The sequence below is a fragment of the Chinchilla lanigera genome, unplaced genomic scaffold (assembly GCF_000276665.1).
Source record: "Chinchilla lanigera isolate Chin_1 unplaced genomic scaffold, ChiLan1.0 scaffold00058, whole genome shotgun sequence".
NCBI lineage: Eukaryota > Metazoa > Chordata > Mammalia > Rodentia > Chinchillidae > Chinchilla > Chinchilla lanigera.
Window position 1 is genome coordinate 9,835,642 of NW_004955459.1, and position 24,212 is coordinate 9,859,853.

At 33.7% G+C, this 24,212-nt stretch overlaps 1 protein-coding gene across 4 annotated transcripts in view; it reads right to left on the reverse strand.

Annotated features, from left to right (window-relative positions):
* The window catches only part of Ptpn4 (protein tyrosine phosphatase, non-receptor type 4 (megakaryocyte)), a 177,972-nt gene that overhangs the window by 32,221 nt on the left and 121,539 nt on the right, over nt 1-24,212 (reverse strand). For all 4 annotated transcript variants that reach the window (XM_005397664.2, XM_013521059.1, XM_013521058.1 and 1 more), the window contains 6 exons: nt 22,549-22,617; nt 16,787-16,912; nt 13,835-13,993; nt 9,714-9,873; nt 6,322-6,405; nt 6,173-6,229 (listed from right to left, as the gene is read on the reverse strand). In XM_005397664.2, coding sequence (XP_005397721.1) covers nt 6,173-6,229; nt 6,322-6,405; nt 9,714-9,873; nt 13,835-13,993; nt 16,787-16,912; nt 22,549-22,617 — 655 coding nt within the window. The remainder of the gene's footprint in view (nt 1-6,172; nt 6,230-6,321; nt 6,406-9,713; nt 9,874-13,834; nt 13,994-16,786; nt 16,913-22,548; nt 22,618-24,212) is intronic.

Sequence of the window (24,212 nt, forward strand, 5' to 3'; positions counted from 1 at the left end):
GAGTGGTGGCAAGCAGCCTCTTTCTCTCCCTTATGTATGCAAATTATTTGCCCCAGGGTGGGTGTAGCATTCATACCCATAATCCCAGCATTGAATCATGGATCAATCATAGATTCTAAACGCCCTCCCCACGACTGCATGAGGCTTTGGGAAGACATCCAGAAACAAACCATAACAGATGTTTTGAGTGGGATTGTATTAAATCTGTATGACAGTTTTGGGAGTATGGCCATTTTCACAATGGTGATTCTTCCTATCCATAAGGAAGGAATATCTTCCATTTTCTGAAATCCTCTTCAACTATTTTTCCAAAGTACTGCAGTTTTCACTGTCTAGATCTTTTACTTGTTAGACTGATTCCTAAGTATTTCATTTTTTTTGGATGCTATTGTGAAGGGTGTGGTTTCCCTAATTTCTCTCTCAATAAGTTTGTTATTTATATACAGGAATGCTATTGATTTTTGAGTGTTGATTTTTATTTAGCCATGCTACTGAATTTGGTTATTAAATCTAGAAGTCTTGGTGGAGTTTTTGGGGTCTTCTCTGTAGAGTATCATGTCATCTGCAAATAATAATTTAACTTCTTTCTTTTCTATCCTTATTCCTTTTGTTTCTCTCTCATCTAATTTCTCTGACTAAAGTTTCCAGAACTATATTGAAAAGGAGTAGTGATAGTGGACATCCTTGTATTGTTCCTGATTTTGGAGTGAAAGCTTTCAGTTTTTGTCCATTTAGTATGATGTTGGTTGTTGGTTTGTCATCAGTGGCTTTTATCTGATTTAGGTAAAGACCATCTATTCTGATTTTCTGTATGATTTTTGTCATGAATGAGTGCTGACTTTGTCTAAAGCTTTTTCTGTATCTACTGAGATGATCATGTGGTTTTTGTCTTTGACTCTGTTGATATGATGTATTACATTTATTGATTTGCATATGTTGAACCATCCCTGCATCCCTTGCATGAATCCCACTTGGTCAGGATATATAATCTTCTTCATGAATTGCTGCATTCTGTTTGGTAGTATTTTAATGAGGACTTTTGCATCTACGTTCATTACAGAAATTGGTCTGTAGTTTTCTTTTTTAGTTAGGTCTTCTTTCTTCTCTAAATTTCTTCAAGAATTCATCTCTGAATCCAATAGGACCTAGGCTTTTCTTGATAAGATTTTAATTGCATTTTCAACTTTGCTGGCTGATATTGAGTTATTCAGAATTTTTACATCTTCTTGATTCACTTTTGGTAATTCATATGATAGGAATTTGCCAATTTCTTCTGTGTTTTCCATCCTATGAGAGTAAAGATTTTCAAAGTAGATAATGATGATCTTCTGAATTTCCTCAGGATCTATAGTGATTTCACCCTTTACATTCCTTATTGCATGAATTTGAGTTCTCTCCTATTTTTGATAAGGTTGTCTAGGGGTTTAACACTTTTATTTATTCTTTCAATGAACCAACTTTTCATTAATTCTTTGCATTGTTTTCTCCATCTCAATTGTGTTAATTTCTGCTCTGATCTTTATAATTTGCTCCCTTCTTTGGGCTTTGAGCTTGACTTGCTCTTCTTTTTCTAGAAGCTTGAAGTGCAGCATTAGGATATTTATTTGTTTTTATTCTGTTTTCCTGATGTAAGAGTTCACCACTATAAATTTCCTTGAGGACTGCTTTCATTGTGTCTCATAGATGCTGGTAAGTTGTATTTGCATTTTCCTTTGATTGTGGATATTGTTTAATTTCTTCTTTAATTTCATCTGTGACCCATTGGTTGTTCAGGAGGGTGTTACTTAACTTCCATGTGCTTATGGAGTTTTTGCGATTTCTTTTGTCAGTAGTTTCCAATTTCATTGCACTATGGTCCATTAGTATGCATGGGATAATTACAGTTCCTTTGCATTTATTTAAGCATGTTCTATGGGCTAGTATGTGGTCTATTTTAGAGAATTTCCCATGTGCAGCTGAGAAGAATGTGAATTCTGATAGTGTTGGGTGGGACACTCTGTAAAGGTCTACTAAGTCCATCTGTTCCCAAGTTTGGTGCAGCTCTGTTATTTCTTTGCTGATTTTTTTGTCTAATTGATCTATCTCTTAGTGAGAATGGGATGTTACAGTTCCCTTTTATAATTGTGATATTGGTTATTTGATTTTTCATGTCCATTAATATTTGTCTTATCTAGTTGGGTGCTGCCGTATTTGGTGCAAACATATTTATGATGGTTATCTCCTCTTCTTGCGGTTTCCCCCTAAGAAGTATGTAGTGACCTTATTTATCTCTTTTGATCATCCTTGAAGTTCACATTGTCTACAAACAGAATAGCTACCCCTGCTTTTTTCCAGGTTGCTGTTGTGTGGAGTATTGTTTTCCATCCTTTGAATTTCACTCTATGAATTTCCTTTTGAGTTAAATGTGTTTCTTGTATACAGCATATTGTTGGATTTTTGTTTTCTTGATCCAGTCTGCCAGTCTGTTTCTTGTGTTTGAGGAATTGAGCCATTTATAGAGATGGTTATAACTGATATGTATTAGCTTATCCTGGTCATATTATTTTCTTGCTATTGGTTCCCTATTTCCCCCCTCTGATTAATTGCTTGCCCTTCTTGGTGGTTTCTTTCTGTTGTTATTTTTGGAATTGTGGCCATTTTTATCTTTTTCTAGAATATCTTTCAGTACTCTTTGTAGGGTTGGTTTGGCAGTCATGAATTTTTTCAGTTCTTCTTTGTTGTAGAAGTATCTTATTTCTCCATTAATTTTGAAGGATAGTTTTGTAGGGTACATCAATATGGGTTGGAAGTTGTTTTCTTTCAGGACCTAAAATACTTCACTCCAACCTCTTCTTGACCTGATGGTTTGTGTTGGGAAATCTGCTGTGATTCTGATGGGCTTCCTTTATAGGTGATCTGTTTCTTTTCTCTAACAGCTTTTAATACTCTGTTCTTGTTCTGAATTTCTGGGATCTTATTATATGTCTGGGTGTAGATTTGTTTTGGTTAAGGCTAACTGGAGTTCTATATGCCTCACTTACCTGTATGTCAGATTCTTTTTCCATGCTTGGGATATTTTCTGCTATTATTTCTGTAAATAGTCCTTTCATGTCATTTGCATTGACTCTTGCTTTTTCATTGACACTTATCAGTCCTATATTGCTTTTCTTTGCATCATCTTGCAGCTGTGAAATTGTTATTTCCTGGTTCCTTGTTACTTTTAAGAAATCTTTTCTTTCATGGTTGCTAGCTGCAATGCTGTGTTCAAGGTCTGAAAGTCTATCTTCAGTTTTTTTGAAGCAGTTTTGCCAGCTTTCAATGGAATTTTTAATTTCCTGGATATCTCTTTGAATCTGTTTCAGGCATTCTAATTCTTTCCTATATTGTTCATTCAAGGTTTCCATCATGTTTCTATGCTCCTCTATTCTTTTATGTCTTCTTTAGATGTGCTGAACAATTATTTCATTATTGTTGTCATTTCATTTTTTACCTGAGATAATTTATGATGTGATTTTCTCGATAGCCTGATGGAGTTGTTTCTTTACATCAGTTGCTACTATTTCAGAAATTTCATGTGTGTGAATTCCAATTTCTTGTATGTTGATGTCTCTTGGACTTGATCTCGGTGGGCTAGAGGTCTGAGATTGCATTTTGCTCCTTTGTCTTGACATTTTCTATTTCAAAAAGATATTTTTATTTTGTTTTCTGTGATGATCCTTATGAGTTGTGGTAGTAGGTAGCTGGATCACTAGTATAAAAGCCTCTCTTGGAAAAGTCTGTTCTTCAAGGATATCTTCTATGTATTGGAGATTCTTGGTTTATGTCTGTCCAAAGATCCTACATTTCCAATTAATTGAGAGTGGGACATTGGTTTCTGTTTGGCTCTGTTCTCAGTCTCTAGGTGTATGGCTATAGTGAGGTTATTACCCCAAAGCTTCCCAATATTGTTACCCAAGGGAGAACAAGTGATTACAACAGATAAGACATCCTAGCTGCACTAGTACAATTAGTAATAATGATAGCATCAAGCACAATTTAGAAATTGACGAACTGTGGTAACTATTGGTTTTGTACTTTAGATCATAAGAGCAAAGTCTATAGTTATATAACAGAACCAATCATAAATTAGAAGTTTGTATGCAAAGTTTTTCCCCTTGTTAGAGTGGATTTACCCTGGGTTCCTCTGGCCAAGCCATTTACTGAGTCCCTGGCACATCCGGCACTGGCTGCCCCTTCCTTGGTGCAGGTGGAGGAGCCAGGTACTGGTTCCTGTGGCCATGCTAGTTGTCAAATCTTGAGCACTTAGCACACTGGCTGTCCTTTCTGAGGTGTAGGAGGATGAGTTAGTCAACTGAGTTCCTCTGCCAGAGCTGGCTGCCAAGTCACAGGCACTTCCCACAGTGCAGGGGGATGGGTGAAGCCATAATTGTTTTTAAAAATTTTATTTTAAATGGTTGTTTTTAGAAAAGTTATGACATTTTAAAGAGGTGACTATGTCTACAAGGTTGTTAGAAAAGCATTTTATTCCTTCATACTATTGCCCTGTCTCTAGAGGCAACAGTATTTTTTTTTAACATTTTATCTGTATCTTTTTGTATTTACTTCTACCTGTAAATAACATTACCCTTTTTTCTTTTCTATATTAAATATTACGAACTTTCTACATGAAAGATTATTTAGCAAAAGTTTATTACCTCATCTACAGTTCCAAACACATACATGTTTCCATTCAATAAATAATTTTAGGTTGTTTCTCCCGTCTTTGTCCTCTTCCCTCATATGCACATTATGATCACTGGAGTCATTTTATAGATAATATCCTTGGTCCTAACTCTAAAGAATCATTAAGATTTTTCAGACAAGGATATCTCATTTAAGCTGAACCTATTAAGAGTTTACATCTTATGACATTTACAATTTAGACTGAGAGATTTTGCCGCTCTGTTTACTAAGATGGTAACATAAACATGTGGAGGTCACTGGCAGTCATACCTACCAATGAGGACTGGATTAGTGGTAGGTAGCTGAACAATTTTTATTTAATGGAAATTTAGGAGTGACAATCTGGTTTGAGTGTGTGTATGTGTAGTAGTAGTGCTACAAGGACTTGGGCTGAAGCTGCTACTAGTATGCTAAGTTTAACTGGAGTAACTTGAAAGATAAAGTTGATTCAAGGTACAAATTAGTTTTTACTTAAAGAAAAGAACAGAAGAATTGCATAAGAAGAACAGACATGACGAGCAGATGGTCTTAATGATTTTTAAAGTTTCTTCTTGAGGTCTGACTGTATTACTGTTCCTGGCTTTTGTGTGATACCTCTATAACTCTCTGATAAATTCTGTTTATTATTATGACAGGGTATTCCTTGAATACCTTGTTACCTGCAAACAACAAAGTCCTTAAAAACCAGAATCAAAACCCAAATTATCATGATATCCTTGATCAATCTTGATTATGGTTTTCAAAACAACTATGAGGTTGCTGCAAAGTAACTCAAAAAATAGCTGGCATCTTTCTCTCAGATTGCTGGTTCATACTTTCCCAGGATAGAGAGATAATTAAAGGGAGTTTATAGCCACTTAGGTAAGAAAAATGTAACAAAGCAGATTAGGAAATCACATAAGCAGAAATCTGAAAGCAGTGTTTGCTACATATAATAGCAATAAAAATGATGCATGCATAATCAATTAAGAATTGTCCTATAATGACAGAAAATTCATGACTGTTGAAGCTGAATGATGAGTAACAGGATTTATCACAATAGGTACATGAGTATATATGATGTTTTTCTCTATTTTTTAATAACCCAGGAAAGCTGCACTGAGCCACACTCCCTTCTCTTTTCTAAATTTGGAGATAGGCCTTGAACTCGCAGCAATCACCATCCCTCAGTCTCCTGACTGCTGGGATTACAGACACGCACCAACATGCCAAGCTCATTTTGTTGTTTAAAGAGGTTGTTCTGATAGGACCTGTTAATACTTTGGAAGCACCGAAAGTCATAAATAGTTTCTGTAAAAGACTGAACAAATAAAAACTAACTTCCCAGCAATTTAAGAGATCCAGGCAACAACATTTGATACTAGATTAAAAAAAAAAGATTAAAATTTTTTCTTTATTTCAACTAAAAAAATGACAAAATAACTACATATTCTTGAAAACTGAATCTAGCTGTAAAGAGTGAATAACTCACAGGTGTTCCTGGTGCTACTCGGGACACAATTACAGGCATCTTCTGGTCATATCCTCCCTTGATAAGGGAATAAGTTAAGTATTAGTTAAATATTAACAAAATAAGACATTTTAATGTGAAAACTCAGTACAACATAAATTCCATCTTACCTTTACATTGAATCCAAATCTTCCATTTTCATCAGGTTTCATTCTGATTAGAACAAGATTATCTTGTGGAACACCACCATTAGGCTTGAAAAGACAAAAATAAACATAAATTTCCTCACCTGTTATCTGTCCTTCAGATATACATGAAGCATGCTTTCTGTATAGTTGTATTATCTACAGTATTAAAGAATCATAATTCTATTTGAATTATTAATTCTGGATAATATTTTTTTTGACTAATAACTTAGAGATATGTATTTTCCATGCCTTCTTGCCATTACTTTGCACCAAGAACATTGGCAAATCAAAAGCACTTGATATCTATTTCCTCTCATCTTATTCTACCACTCTGATTTTCACCCACACCACTCTACTACAAAGGTTAAGTACACCAAAGATTTTCACATTACTAAATACACTGCCCTACTAGATTCTCATCTTCCTTGACTTAACTGTAGCCTTTGACTTTCTTCACATCAGCTAGTTGCCTAGTTTTTCTTTTACCTTTCTGTCTGCACCATCTTAGTCTCCTTTACTGTTTAGTTTTTTCCATCTCTTTTATGTTTACAACTTGGAGGGCTGAAGGCTCTAATAAAACCTTTTACTTAAACATCTACATATTACTTTCTTGGTGATTTCTGTTTTATGATTTTTAAATATCATTTATTTGCCACCAACTACCCATAATTAGCACAGATCTCCCATTTCTAGTCCATCCAATCATACATCCAAGTATATTCATCTTCAAACCAACTCCTAGAATGGATCTCAAACTTAGCATGTCCTAAATTGAACTCCTGATATTCTACCCACACCTGCTCCATCCGTAATATTTAACATCTCAATAATTTCCAATTTTATCCTTCTAGCTAGTCAGAATAAAAATACTGACATTACTTGATTCTCTCTTGTTTCATATGTGATTCACTGGCATATCATGTGAATATGCCAGAAGAGTCATATTTCATTTTTTCTACTGCCATAATCCTGGTCTAAATCACCACTACTTTCTGGGAATACAGCAAAGCTTCACAACTAGTACGTCTGCTTCTGCCCCATTTTCAGTCTATTTTCAACTCAACAGCAAGAGTAATACTATAACCATGTAAGTAACATCATGATACTTCTCTCCTGAGATATGTCACTTCCTATCTCACTCAAGGATAAAAAGTAAAATCCTTGTAATACAAGGCTTTTGGATCTAGCCTATCTCCTCATTTGATCTTTTTCTTCTAGCCATTGGTGTTGTTTGATTATATCCATCATAATCCTGTTGCTATGGTTTCAATGTGTTCCCCAGAAGTTTACGTTTGAAACTAAACCCCAAATTTATAAATTAATAGTATTTGGGAGGTATGACCTTTGGGGAAAAAACAGGACCAGACAGGGTCTTGAGTGCTGGGACCCAGCATCAGTGGCTTTATTAGAAAAAAAGACTGGAGCCAGGTGTGGTGGTGCATGCCTGGAATCCCACTACTTGGGAGGCTGAGACAGGAGGATTGTTGTGAGTTCAACAATGCCAGCCTGCTCTACACAGTGAGTTCAGGACCAGCCTGAACTACATACCAAGACCCTATCTCAAAAAACAAACAAACAAACAAAACTCCAAGTTAGCATGCTTGTTGTGCCTTGTCATGTGACACCATGTCATGATACAGCAAAAAAGGCCTCCATCAGAGCTAGTACCGTGTTGTAGGACTTCTCAGCTTCCAGAATCATGAACTAAATAAACCTCTATTTTTTAAAAATAAATTACCCAGTCTGTGGTATTGTTATAGTAATAGAAAACACATTAAGACACCTTTGTACCTGCTATTCCCTTAGCTTTCTTGCCCTTCCACAAGATATTTACATGGCAAATCACTAAATTCATTCCTTGTCCACACTATCTAAAAGTGCTATACAACTGAAATTCTCTAATTTCTGCTTTATTTACATTATGTAATATTATTCATGGCACACAGCAGGTGCTCAGAAGTAATTTTTTTTTTTGTCTTTTTGAGATAGGGTCTCACTATGCAGTTTAGACTGGCATTAAGCTCACTCTGTAGCCCAGGCTGGTCTCAAACTCACAACAATCCTCTTGCTTCAGCCTCCTGAGTGCTAGGATTACAGACATGTGGTACCACGCCTGGCTTAGAAGTAATTTTTGAATATAGAAACAAATTAGATTATAAATTATATGATAGCAAGGACCATGTCTTACTTATCTCTGTATGTCCATCTCCATCAATCAATGTGTCTAGCACTCAGTAAGATCTCAATAAATACAAATCAATGCATGAATAAATGATATACTAGAGTTACCACAGAGGTAGTATTAGAATTGTTATTGATTTTTGGGTTCTAATCTTTTTTTTGATATGTCCATGGTAGTGAAGCAGTAAGTTTGGGAGAAGAGAATGGTTGCCTTTTCATTTTCAACTTTAGATAATGCAAGAGACTAAGGGTGAAGAAAGAGAAGGCAATGAGGAGAGTGGCTACCAAAGGCAGGCCAATACCTGCTGTGGACCTGTCTCTGTTGGCATTTCACTTCATTTCCTGGTGGCTTTTAAAAGTGCCAGAACTATCTATATTTATTTGTCTTTATATTTCTTCAGGAACAATTATCCTTATAATAAACTGACAATCTCATGGTTTATTTAAATCCACTTCAGAAACCAATGAAAACTGATAAAACCAGGGTCTTCTAACAATTTATCAGTTTATTGTGGTTTTAAAAGATAGTCTCTGAGGCAAAAATACTAAAACAATTCATAAATTATTTTGTAAAACACAGAGTGATTATATACTCCAAAAACCTGTATTCAATTTCAAAAGGCTGATGAAAATGATAGTCTCTGCACTAAGTGATTATATAGCAAAATTAGTTGTATTTAATGGATTACTACTACTAGTGTTTGTTCTGAAAGTGTAGGTATGTTATGCAAGACTGAAGTTAACATAAATTTGTCAATTTAATTTCTAAAGCTATAGGAATTTTGTGAAGGAAGATAAGAGGAAAACTCCATAATTGTGTAATTATAGTATAAATCATGACCAAAGAATATGATAAAAAAGAGAAACAGGTGGCTGGGCATGGTGGTGACACTTATAATCCCAGCTACTCAGGAGGGTAAGGCAGAAAGAAAACAAGTCCAAGGGCAAACTGGGCCACTTAGCAAACCCCTGTCTCAAAATAAAATTTAAACAAAGGGCTAAGGATATAACTCAGTGGTGGAGTGCTTGGCTAGCATGCATAAGGTCCTGGGTTCAATTCTTAATACTGTGAGTGAGCAAGTGCATAAGAGAGGAAGTTGTGATTTACAACTAAAATATGCTACAATGAAAAATAAATTGCATTTAGGATTAAAGCTCAAAGAAAAGTGAGAATATCTGAAGAAGCTACTTACAGTAGACTTTTCAGGGGAAGAGGGAACATCAAATGTTTCATCAGTATGGTTTTCCAGATCTTGTTGAGACTGTGAATAATGAATTTGGTTCCAACTGTTTTTCTTAGATTGTTTGGGTGGTAAAGCTGGAGGCTGCCCATCTTCAGGAGTCTCTTGTGAACTAGATAATGAAAAGCGGGGAAAAACCAAATTTTTGCAAGTTATTTTTTTAAAAACTGTATTTACAATGGGTAGGAGATAAACTTTAAGCACCATATTTATTTGTGAGTACTCCTTTTTAATAAAAAATGTCTTGCCTTTAAAATAGCAAATCTGATTTCCTACTTTATCAAATCTGTAAGAAATTATATGATATACCGGACATGGTGGTGCATATCTGTAACCCCAGCATTTGGAAGCTGAGGTAGGAAGAATGTCGTGAATTTGAGGACAGCCTAGGCTACATAAGTGAATCCCAGGCTAGCCTGAAACACAGTGAGACCTCTCTCAAAAACAAACAAATAAACAAACAAAAAACCCCCAAACCAAGCAAACAAAAAGAAATTGTATGATAAAATATACTTCAAAGATATTCTTATGGAGATGTTTATTAATTTGCTATCACGCTGTACATATCTTTCCCCTAAAATTTATTTTCTGAGGTTTTCATAGTGGAGTTATGAGTAGCCTAAAAATAAGGCATGGAAAGAGAAATCAAGCTGAGAAATGGATTATTCCAAATGAAATACTAGTACAGTATAAAAGAATTTAAGTAAATGACTTATTCTCTTTAACATGCCTCATTTGAGTGATGCACTCAATAAATGTGATAAGGATTAGAAGAATGTTGAGGTAATCACAGAAGAGACAAAACTGGATGAAATACTGTAAATTATTTAAGCAAAAATCCAATTAACATTAGAGAGCATAAACTGCAGTTTATGCAGTGGTAGCAGGAACTGATACAGCTGAACAGTACAGGAGAAATTTCAAGTTAGAAATTGTAGGTTCTAAAAACAAGCACAGTATAGAACATTACTTGTATATTTTCCACAAAGGCCAGAAGGGGGAACCAGTGGTTTAATTTAGGAAGTAAGCATTCTTGGAAGTTAAGTTTGGAAGAACAGAAAAGGGTAAAATGGTTCCAGTGAAGAGCACTGACCATCAGTGGAATTATTATCTATCTTAGATGGCAGGAGTTCTTAGGGGAAATGAGAGGATTACTGTTTCACTATGGCAGAACAGTCAAGAGAGCTGATAGCTGTTATGCCAAGCCATACAACTGCTGCTTTAGTACTCAGGCATATATTTCAAGTAGTGTATAATCACTTTTGTTGACTGACAACAGATACCTAACATTCAAGCTGTAATGTCTTGAGAAAGTAGAAGTATACCAAGAGTCTTAAAATATTCACCTTCCCCTGGTTGACAAGCAGGCTTGGCCACATGACTTGCTTTGGCCAATGAAGTGTAGATACAAGTGGTACATGCCACTTTTGAAAGGACACATTAAGAAACTGTTCAAGTTTATATCCCTCCTGGCAAGCAGTTTTTAACCTGCTATTTTCAATTGCCAAGAACCCAAACCTCTAAGGACCAACACGGAGTATAACAAAAAATAGTGAATGATTAAACTGAAAACACGTATTACAATAAAAGACATGTCACTAATAGCTCTCAAAGTACTCCTGCTCATCTTGATCATACATATCCCATCATTCTTCCCAGTTTAAAATAGTATCATTTATACCTACAATAGCATGGCTGGTTGGCTGTTTGGTTGTTTGGTTGATTTTGTGTGCTGGGGATTGATCGCAGGTCTGAGCTCTACCACTAAGCTATAACCTAGCCCCAGAATGACTTGAAAGAGTCGTTTTCAGGACATGCTCCTAGGATTTTTGTTAAAGCCTCAGGTAGACAAAAGGGCTGCTAAGCTTACATCTTATTTTATAGATTGGCTTCTGAGAAGCATTCCATTAGAAGAATATATTTCACTGCTACAAAAAGTTTAGGAATCTCTGATTTAAAATAACTTTCCTCTTGCCTTTTCCAGTTATTTACTTGAAGGTGCAACTATAGAATGTAGTTGTGAGAATGCAAGCTCTGAAGGTTATACCACTTCTCATTACATGACCTTTACTGACTTGTTTTATCTCATATTAAAGCCCCAACCTCTACTGGTCTTGCTTTTTGCTAAAAAAAAAAAAAAAAAAAAGTTTCTGTTAGAATTTAAAATGTTACCATTTATAACCAAAATCAACCAACCAACCAACCATGCAACTTTGGGTATAAATGATACTATTTTAAATTTAAATTCTAATATTTGGGTTATAAATGGTAACATTTTAAATTCTAACAGAAACTTTTTTTTTTTAAGCAAAAAGCAAAACCAGCAGAGATTAGGGCTTTAATACATCCATATTTAATTGATAATTTTTCTAACTCAATGGTTTCAATATATTTAAAATTACTAATTTGCCTAAAATGATCCAAAGGATGGAATGGGGGAGGTATCCGGGGCTCAAGATATATACTGTACAAAATTTACCCACATAAATTTTATGATCGCTTCTTGGCCTTTTGGCTAAGATCAAGAGTAATACATAAATTTTGTGAGCCAGGTACGGTGGTAATGCCCATATCCTAGCTACTTGGGGGCAGGACTGAGGCAAAAATATTCCAAGTTTGAGGGCAGCCTGGAAAACTTAGTGAGATCCTGTCTCAAAATAAAAACAGGGAGGTAGATCAGCATTTCTTGGATTTAATTCCCAGAGACAGACATACACACATATAGAATAAGATAATTTGATTAGGCCTCAAGAATTACTTTATACCTTTCTAAAGTTCCAAAATTAGAAAACACACGATTACTAGAAACTGATCAAAATTTATAATTATAACTTTAAATAAAACATTAGATTTCCACCAATTACATCTCTTAACAACTCATTCCCACAGATGTCACCGTGCAATGTGCTTTAGTCCTACTCCCCCATTTCTTATAATGTGTACATATAATCAAAATGTTTTACAAAGATAAAAGTGAGCAAGGCTAATCTCTCCTTGTCCTGATAGCTTGTTAGTTTTCTTTGGTTGATCCTACCCAAAAACAACCTTGACCCAAATATCAGGTTATCTTTTTCCTATTATAACTGTGTTGTGACCATCAATTCATCTGTCTTTACTAAGACTCATCCTTTCTTTAAGCCTGATGACATCCTTTCTCCTCAATAATTAATGAATTTTCCTACTTATATATGAATCTTGTAGGTATTATATCCCAATTCTCCCACTTGCACATGTATTGTATAATCCAATAAATCAAAACATTGCATATTAGAGCAAAAATATGCAGAATGGGTATTAAACTGATGGGGTATTAGTACAGAATTAAGAAGTCAAATCTATGTATCACTCAGTTGCAATATGAGGTAAGAATACACTTTAGCAATGAATGTGTATGCTTTTTACGATTTGTTCAGTGTGAGGACGCTGCCCCTCCTCACTGCTGTGATACTGGGGATTGAACCCAGGGTCTTTACACTAAACTACCTGTTTTTTGTTGGCAACAGCCTCTTACTATTTAAATTGCCCAGTCTGGACTTGAACTTGAGATCCTCCTTACTCAGCCCCCTAGAATGCTGGGAAAATAGGCATATACCATGATGCCTATCATTTCACTTCTCTCTTGTTATTTAATTTTCATAACACTATCCCTTCATCTTTGTGACTGCTTTCCTTAAAAAATCTTAAGAGGAGCTGAGGCTGTAACTCAGTAGTGGAATACTTGGCTAGCACAGCATGCATAAGGCCATGGGTTCCATCTCCACAACTGGAAAAAAAAATTTAAGAAATGTTACTTTTCATTACCCTACTCCTTGACCAAACAGTGCTACAACATGTGCACAAACTGAATGTATTTGCACATAAGCCCCAAAAGGTAAAATAACAGCCTGTGACTTGAGGATAGAGGGGAAAAAGCAGAAAGTATTCTGAAAGATGAATAAACTCACAAATATATATTAAAAAATAGCATAATAAAATCTTGTATCAAGTATTCTAATTCCCAGATCATTTCAATTAAAATAATTTGGGGCACTTGAAAACACAGAATTAGGAAGCAAAATGAAAAAAGGTCTTACGGTGAAGATTCCAGAACGATGCTATTAGCTTGTGTTGATGATGGAGATCTCTGACTCACGAAAACTTCACTTGGGGAAGTGTGAACCACATGGTCTACCAAATGACCAACGGAACATGGTCGTAATCGGGTTCCCTCTTGTGTGAATGTAGAATTTCGACTAAATGAAAATGAAGAAAAACTAAGTAAGTATGTTTCAATTTATTCAATTTAACTCTTCTAAGACTCTTCATTATACGACTGTATGAGAAAGTAACTATGTACTGTAAGACCAACTAAGTAGTCTGTGGTATAAATAATGTGATATAAACAGAAAAAACATAGAATGGGAAGTCAGAGTCTGGGCAGTACTATATTCAACAATCTCCCTGGAGGATGTTATCCACTCAATTATCTACTATCACTAATTTAGTTTCTAGGTTTTAGTTACTACAATTTCATGTCTTATTCAAAATTTATAAAGTTGATTAGAATAATGATTTAGAAATATCTTCTAATCTGAATTCTCTTTTCTTCTTTTTGTGGTACTAGGAATTAAGCCAACTTGGGGCTGGGGATTTAGCTCAGCGGCAAAGCCCCTGCCTGGCTAGCGCGAGGTTGTGAGTTCGATCCCTGGTACGGGAAAAGAACTAAAAAAAAAGAAAAAAAAAAAAAAAAAGGAATTAAGCCAACAGCCTTTACACTGAGCTACAACTCCAGTCCTTTTTTTTAACTTTTAGATGGTCTGCTAAATCTCTAAACTGCCCAGACTGGGATCAAATTTGTGATCATCCTGCCTCAGCCTCCCAGAGTACTGGGATTACAGTCATGTATCACCATGCCCGGCTCCTCTGTAATTCTTAAAGGGTTTTTTATTTATAGGAATTTTAAGTCCTAAGAGCAGTCATTAAATACCATGTATTTCTATCTTTAAAAATGACATTTATGTATACAATCACTGCTATTTAAATCACTAATTACAGGAACTAGTTGAGCACTTATTATGCACCACACATGTTCTAAGCATTTTACATATATCACCTCACTTAGTGCTCAAAATAATAATATAAGTAACACATCGTTATTATAAACACAAATTTTAGAAGAGAAAAATAAGATGGAAATTAACCAGGATTCAAATGTACAATGACTCTGGGGTCCATTCTCATACCACCCCCTGCCCATTTACTGTGTCTTTAGAAATAAAAAGATTTTTTTTTCAGGTCATACCTAAAATTATTTTATTAACCTGAAAACATGATCAGAGTTACTGCTAATTAATTTCCTCAATTATTTGGCTTAAATTTCTTGTATCTTCTTAATTTGCTTGTTGTACTTTAGATCTAAATGTTCCTCAAACATCTCATGTGTTCAGAGATGGGTTTTTGGAAGGTGACTGAACCACTGAACCACCAAACTCACCAAAGGATTGATTCATTGTTGAGTTCATACCTGAATGTGCTGTTAGGAAGTGAGGCTTGGTTGGAGGAGGTAGGTCACTTGGGGTGTTACCTGGAAGGGTGTGTTCTTATCTCTGGACCCTTTTGCTTTGGCTCTATCCTTCCTGTTTCCAGCTAATGTGAAATGGACAGCTTTCTTCTGTCATGCCCTTCCGCCAAGATGTTTCTGCCTTGGATCCAGCTAACTATGAATGGAATTCTCAGAAACCATGAGCCAAAATAAATCTTTCTTCCTTTAAATTTAGTAAAATTTAATATGTCATGTATTTTGTCCTAGCAGTGGAAAAGCTAACACATTATAAATGTTTAATGGTGCTGGCAAAAAAATGGAGAAATGCTAGCTACAAAAGGAAGCAGGAAAAAAAAGTTCTGAAATGCCTTCAAATAAGCTGATGAGTCTTTGTATAGCATACACAGTGTTAGAAAAATTATTTAGCAATCTACAATTACCAAGATAGAAACTACCGAGTACAATTTTTCTAACAGTAGGGAAGACACTTAGGTTATAAAGTTCTGTGAACCAAAGTGTTTATGCACATACTTTAAGTCCAAAATAAGTTTATTTTTCAGTTAACACCCATCAGTGACAGTGTTTAAGGCTTAGTGTTAACTTATTGAATATTAATATATGAAAAAATATTTCTAAAGGAAGACTTCTTCAAATATTATATTCTCACCAAAATTCAAGTATTTTATAAATGAATCTCTTGTATTAACAAAGCATGTTAATATGCTGACATATCTGTTTAGCATATTAATTATACACAGTACACTTGTTATTATTCTAAAATTAAGATAGTGCAATCAACAACTTTGGCTAGGACAAATTTACTAACATTATCTACACTAAAAGCATAGAGTTTTCATGAGAAATACTAGGCTAATGCTGAATCACATAGTTCTTTTTAGTATAGCTATAGCTAAACTTAGGGGACTAGTTGCAAATGCCTTTTTTTACATCACAGAAGTGGCACAGCCATGACTGGGAAGGAGTTTTTAAGTAAGAGAATTACAATCATTTGTAAGCATCTTCAATTTATGCTCTCTCGGGGCTGGGGATTTAGCTCAGTGGCAAAGCGCCTGCCTGGCAAGCATAGGGTCATGAGTTCGATTCCTGGTACTGGAAGAAAAACAAACAAAAAAACCAATTTATGCTCTCTCAAAAATTCTGTTGGGAAACCACATGGAAAAGGATTATGTAAATAATAATGATATAAAATTTGGCATTCACTAATATCTTGATTTATTTGCTAGGAATCCTTATTGTGAAAGGCAACTGTTGAAAAAAGTGAGGGTCCTTGTTCATTACTCCCTCATTTCCCAATACTATTCCATGCTACTTTTTCAATGAACAGCAAGTGAAGAGGAAATAATGCTCTGGAGCAATAAAAATCATATTTGATCAGAACAGTTAATTTTTTTCATATTTTGATCTTTAGGCCATGGAAATATACAGCCAATTATTTAGAAATTAGCAAAATGAAGACCTAACACTGTGTTTGGTTTTTACTTACTGATTAGGAGTTCCAGGTGGAGATCGTGATGGAAGGCTTTGGGTTTCTAACCTGTCATCAGATATTGAATTTCTGCTTACTGCTTCCCAATCCATTAATTTCCGTGCCAATGGCTTACTTGGGGATCTGAAGAAATATCAAATAATATGTAATGTGTTCATTTTTATAGCTCAAACTAAAAATCCAAAAATTTGCTTTAATCGGTCATAATCCAGACAATTACATTAATATTATAATTAATATTCCACAAATTAATTAATTTAGGTATTATTTACCAAATATCCTAGAAAGGGGCATTTGCTTTACATGCAGAATAAAGGGCAGACAAGCCAGAACAGAATAGAGAATAGGAGGAGGAAAGTAAGATAATAAGAAAAAGAAACAAAAACAAGGGAGTAGTTTGTTACCAAATGTTTCTTCAGATCTTATCAATATTATGGATAATGGCTATTCCTATACTAGAGTATCTGGAACTGTACTTACCATGGGATGTGTTAAACAATTCCTACCATAGTATCTTCTGAATGTCTAGAGATCCTGACCCTCTTCTTCAATGAGGACAGGACAAAAATGACAATTATACTTATTATATTTTATTTATAGTTTTCTTCTTTAAATATAGAAGGTCAGTGGAATATTTTTCTCTTTGTTTTACAAAAATGTTTTGGAAGGTTAACTGTTCTATCCTGTGGTAGGGAAAACAACATATTTCATTCCCTATAAAAATGTCTCTTGTCATAATGAGAACTAAACAATCTTTTAAAGAAAAAGATCTTGATATTAATCTAGACAGACTGGTCTATACAAAGATCAAAAGCCTTTAGAATTTTAGGATAGTTAAAAACTAAAGTCTTTTTTACATGTAAATTTAGATACTGATTAAAATTGAAAATATATGTCATCTATTTAAATAACTAGCTTTTGACGTGCAGAGTTAATAGGATGCTAACAAAATGAATGAAACTACTTACATAAAATATATAGTAAATCACCTTACAATATTATTTCTGTAATAAATTTACTAAAGTACATAAATTATTTTCCATTATAAGTTCTTAAAATAGAAATTCTGTTACCCTACTACAAAAACTAGATCATAAAAATTTATGTAAAATTTTAAAATCAGTGCTATTTTTGGTTATAGTTCAAAGGTTTATAGGTCTTTGTTATGTTAGTTTTGGTTTACTGTTAGATTTTTCCAATGGTAATAACTGCTTAGTGCTATACTTACTTTTTAGCCTATCAGCATTTATTAAAGTTGGTCATCATTTTTCCTATCATATACTATGCATGTATTCTTGAATAAATAAAATTTTATTTCAAGCAAAACATGAATTCAGTATTAAGCCATTCAATTACATTTAAACAATGAGATCATTATAAACTAAAATTTTACTGTCGGAAAGTTTGCAATTGCACTTTTACCTGAAGATTTCCTTTCTAATATGTTAAACACATAAAAAGAAATAATCTGACCTAAAATGCATAGCACTGACCAAATGATACTCCAGAAAGTATTATGAACATTACATACTGTTCATTACGAACATTACATACATTAGGAAGCATTAAAATGAGTAAGGACTTAACCCTAAATCCTAATTCTGCCCTGCCATCAACAGACAAATTGTTTAAGTTACTTTAAATTTACTAATACAATGTGATTCTATACTCCTCTTTACCTCCTGAATTTCATGACTGATGAGTTTCTAAATTTTCAATGCAATATTTTAGCCTATCAATTTTGCTAAACCATGAATAATTTAAATTACTTTTGAATACAAATGACAAAAATTATGTCCTATCATTTCAGGTTTCACAACTGTAAACTTTCTACTTTTACTTAATGATATCTCCTTAATTTAAAAATTGATGGCTACTTTTATTTTACTTACTATAATTTTCAAACATATTTAATTGTTTTAATCTAGTTTTTCTATTTTTTTTTTTTGAGACAGCGTCTTGCTATGTTGCATAGGCAGGCCTTGAACTGGTCATCCTCCTGCCTCAGCCTCCCAAGGATGTGGGATTACAGATGCATGCCACAGCACTAGGCTATTTCTACAAGTGATGTAAGGTTATTAACTAAGAAAAAAAAAAAAAAAAGACATTGACTCAGATTTCATTTCCCAGTAGTATTTAAATTCAAAGGAATTTAAGCATGAACCTCTCCCACTCAGTTTAAATTATAGGATTTTCTTTACTTGAAAACAATTCAGCATACCATTTAGTCTAGTTCCTTCACACTGTAGTGCAAATACTGACATTAATAACAACAAAATGAAAACCTTATATATTCAATTATTAAAATAAAATCTTAAACTTACCATGACTTACCATTCATGTATGGTTCTTCTATTAGTGCTAATCCTTAAGGTTTATAAAACTGTTCTTTCCTCATATATTAGACTACTAAATACAAGCTATAAGGCAGTTCACTAACTATAGTTAAGAGATCAGTTACTTTCATTTTCTAAGAGAAGAAAATATCCTTAGAAGGAAGAAAAAATAATCTAGTATACTCAAACTAGCATAAGTGGTCAGAACACTTTCCTCTTGTTAATGGACTAAACATGCTTGGAAATTCTTTGAATTTAAAACTAAATTTCAAGTATTTTATTTTATTAACAGTTTTAACCTCAGAGACCCACCCACTCAAACTTGCTGTCTATGCTTCCTGTTCAGTGTGGAAATTTCAGAGAAAAAAATACCACACTGCAGTGTGTTTGCAATGCGGTAAATTTATTTTCTGACCATGGCACCTTATTTTCTATTGTATGAGTACCCTGTTTCTCTTCTTAAATGTTATATATGATAACTGAAAAAGTGTGAAAGCAATTCAGAGTTGATATGTAAAAAATAAGTAAAAGAATAGCTTTATTACTGCTACAAAAATCTTAACCATATAAGTTTAAGGAGAAATCTTTTCTATCTAATTACACTACTAAATAATGCTAAGGAAGAAAGCATTCTAGAATTCTTTAAACTTTACCAAAATAACTTTAAAATTGCCAAAAGCACTACAGAATTTTGATAGGTAGAATTTACATCACCAAAATATGTTAATCTATGAGAAAAGCAATCCCAGAAAGGCTTAATCTTTCAGACAGATCATTAAAACAGCCCAACACCATCAAAACCTCTTCTCCCATGATGACTCATTTTAAGGAGAATTCATACAAGGCCAGGAAAACTGAAGCAATAAGCAGAGTCTTACTGTATAGAAATTCTAGATTTACTATTTATCAAATAAAGCACATTTATTTTATAAAATAAACTGATCAACTTCACATGTTAATAATATACAAAATAAACAATTAAGATGCAAGTATAATTGCATATTTTACAAATTTGATATGATCAAAAATATTAAAATACCTATAAAAAAGTATTTATATGGGATATCAACCTTAATGTGTAAGTACAACTATGATTATGTACAACTATTCACCACATTACTGTTTTTACTAAATATCAAGTAAGGAGAAAGTTAAGCTTATTGTTAGAAAGCAATGAAAAAGCTGTTATGTATTGATATGGTGCAATTATAGTACTAAGAAACAGAAAAATACTTTGACTTTAAAAAGTACTGAAATGTGTGTTGTAAATATGTTATGTACTAAAAACTAGAACAAGTCAGGCATCAACGGCTCCTCTGAAAAAAAAGGGGGTCAAGGCAGCTGATATGCAGTTCTGAGTGAAGGCCCTAGGTTCAATTCCCAGTACAGTGCTGAGAAGGAAAAACAAACAAACTGGAACAAATACATTTTAAACTAGAACAAAATTGAGAGGAAGTAAATTACTTCTCAAGAGAAATGAAAAGGACAAGTTTCTGTTAACCTTTACTGTACATTTATCTTTTAACAGGTTGTTAGCAATTTCCAACTGGAAAAAAAAAGGTATCTAACAGTGTAAATGGGAAGATCTTAAGTGATCTCAGTAGTCAGTAGTGATTTCAGTACTAAGATAAGCATTTTTGTGTGGATTTTCTCCCTTCCATAATAATCAAGCCACTACTGTGCTACTAATATTTATATTTAGTAAAGATAACATTCCCTCATAAATCTAAAAATAAGATATAATAAACTGACTTCAAAACTTTTTTGAAGAAATTCTGGAATAAACAATATCATTCAAATCAAGTAAATTTATCAGAGTAAACTGCTATAGCCCTAACCAGCTGAATCCTTCCCACATCAAGGGATTTCTACAGGCTACTGTTGAGTAGATTATTCATATACAAATCAAAAAAGAGGTAACCTCAGAACAAAGGGGGAAAAGAAAGTGAATTTTATTATCTAAATGCAAAAAACCATATTTCAATAATTTTTTGTTTCAAATGCCCTTACTTCCGAGAAGCTCAAAGTATTATTTATTTTTACAAGCATTGAGGACATATCATTGTGACAGATTCAAGTAGTCTTTAATAACCCCCAGGCAGATACAAAGCAGGGATAAATGATACAAACAGGAATCCTGAGGTTAAATCTGTATTTTATGACAAAAAATGTAGAAACCTGTGTAAAGACTTATTGCCATGGTAAATAACTAGATTTTTCAACATCAGAGAAAATGCACATGATATACTAAGTGATAAAGGTAAGTAACATAAAAAATGAAACAATTTTGAAACAAATGTACACAGACATATAAATATGAGTACATGCTCAGAAAAATTTTGAATAAATACCTAAATTTTTTAAGTGATTGTCTTGGCATGACAATTTTTCTTCATTATTTGACACTGCTGGGGTTCTAAACTATAATGACCCATTACTCATATTATTAGAAAAATAAGCGATTTTCACTTTGGGAGGGAATTAAAAAAAATAAAAACACAAAACTCCTTTTCCTCCAGAAACACAAACCAGGAAGGACTTTTGGAGAAAGACTAACAGCAAAGTTTAGGATCCCCTTCCCCTTTTCTTCTTTTTGATAGTACTGGGGACTGAACCTAGGGCCTTGCACATGCTAGCAAAGTGCTCTACCATACAGCTATATCCACAGCCCCTAACAGTAAAACTTAAACAAAATAAAATCAAAAGCAAAAATTATTTAGTTTTAAATTCTCAAATCTCTAATAGTATTAGGCACCAAGCACATAACTCTTTAAGGAAATGTCTGTATTTAATATACCTCTATCTAATTTGGATCATCAATATCTGTTAGATACCTCAACTTTCTTCTGATGCTCCCTTCCATTGTCAGCATCGTAGTTCAGGTCTTCATGACGTTTTGGATTACTGCAGTGATCTTCTCATTTGTCTGGGTATCCCGTCTATTTACTAATCTATTCTGTAGCTTCATAAAACTAGTTAAATCTTTCTAAAATGCATCAACTCATTTATTAAAAAGCCTACTGGCTCTAACAAACCCTTAAAAATGAAGATAATAAATGCTAAATAAATCAAAAGCAATTTAACGGTTTCTTAACAATATGATTTAAGTAAATATGTGAACAGGTTGGGGGATCATATGAAATGTATCATATTTCTTAAAAATGTTTCAAAAGAGCATCAATCTTTCAATAAAATGTTACATTAATAATGACACCCGATTTAGTCTACCAAAACTATAATACTTGGCACATGATTAATATTTATATATTTTAAAAATAATAAATTAGGCAAACTTGTTTATCATTCCCTCAATATAATTTATTATGTACTCAAGAAAAAGAATTGTGTGATCATTCTGCAATAACTTAGAGAACTTTTTTAATCCCTTGTAAAAATGCAGACTCTGAAACAGACTTGACTTACCTTGCAAATATCCTGTCTTTATTTGCCTTTTCTTTGCCATACTGAACTGACTGGACTTCAGTTCTCCCACTGAAATACAAAAATATGCATAACATCTTAAAAAGAGTAAGATAATGTGAGAACACACAATATGATCATGTTACAATTTTATAAGAGATAAGACATTTGTAGTAAAACAAAGGAAGGGGGCCAGGGGAACTGGGCATGGTGGCACATGTCTATATCCATAGCATCCAGGAGGCTGAGACAGGATTACATGTTCAAGGCCAGTTTGGACCACAGATTGAGACCCTATCTGCAGGAGGGGAAAAAACAGAAGCAGAATAAAAAGGAAAGAATGGAGTACATTCCAGTTCTACCTAGGTGCATGAAGCTTAATTATAATTTTTCCATAGACATTTCATTTTCTAATACTTCTCTATCAAAAGCAAGTACAAGAAGAATAGTTTTGCTTGAGAGAAATTCCTCCTGTGTTATATCCTACAAAGATATTCTTTTTCTAGAGTGAGAGCTAAATGTCATTTCCTCCCAAACAAGTCTTGTATTTAGCTAGTCTCTACTATTCTTAGTGAAAGGGTTGAAACATGGGGGATCTTGAAGAACTGTACTTTCTTTGGAATCTTCTTTTCTACTAATGATCACAAGTATGAAGAATGGTTAAAAGAAAAGGAATTAGGGGCAGAAATATTGGGTCGGGTACAGCCTTTCTAACAGCTATATAACAATTTCCCTCAATTAAATTTGCTTGAAGTATCAATTATTTTGCTCCTTGTCTAACTGAGTCTTGACTGATAATTTTCCAGTGGAGTAAATACAAATAAAACACTACTCAAAAGGTTGGAGAAAAAAGTTGAATTTTACAAAAAGGAGCAATTAAAAAACTAATGGCAAAAAGGCTTATATTATATATTGTCCATAACCTAGTCTCCAGGGTTTGAAATTGTTGGAACAAAATACAAAATCAAACCAGTCTCAGTACAATAAATTCTGATAGTAAGATACTTATTTTTTGAGCAGTGAGGAAGTACCAATTGTTCTCTCTCTCTCTAAGCAATTCAAGCAATGTAGGAAAGTATAACAAGAACAAAGCCTTACCCCAAAGAAATCATCATCCATATAAACAAGTAAATATCATTTTGAAATTCCTAGTGTATACACATTGAAAAGGATAGAAATATAGACACAATCTTATTATAATGTGATTATATATATATGCCATTTTAATTTTTTTGAGATTAGGGTATCTCAGTATTTTTGCCCTGGCTGGTCTCAAACTCCCAGGATCAAGTGATCCTCCTGCTACAGCCTACAGAGTAGCTAACACTACAGGCACATACCACCATGCACATAACACTTCAAATGATAAAAAGGTTAAACTGATTTCCTTTCAAATTGAGAAAGACTGAGACAGGACAGAGAAAGAATGCTATTAAGAGAGGAGCAGGAGAAAGAAAGATTAGGAAAACCTTAAGAGGTTTTCATTGAGGTAGAAAATATGTATTTCAAATTTTGTTAAAAGGGATTCAAATATTTCTTTCATTAACTTCTTCCTTTTATAAATTACAGTATTAAATTTACTTAAAGGTTTATGCTATTATAATTCTACTCTCTAGTTATCATTCTTACAGGTGCCAAAAATTGTATATTTTTAATATATATTAAAT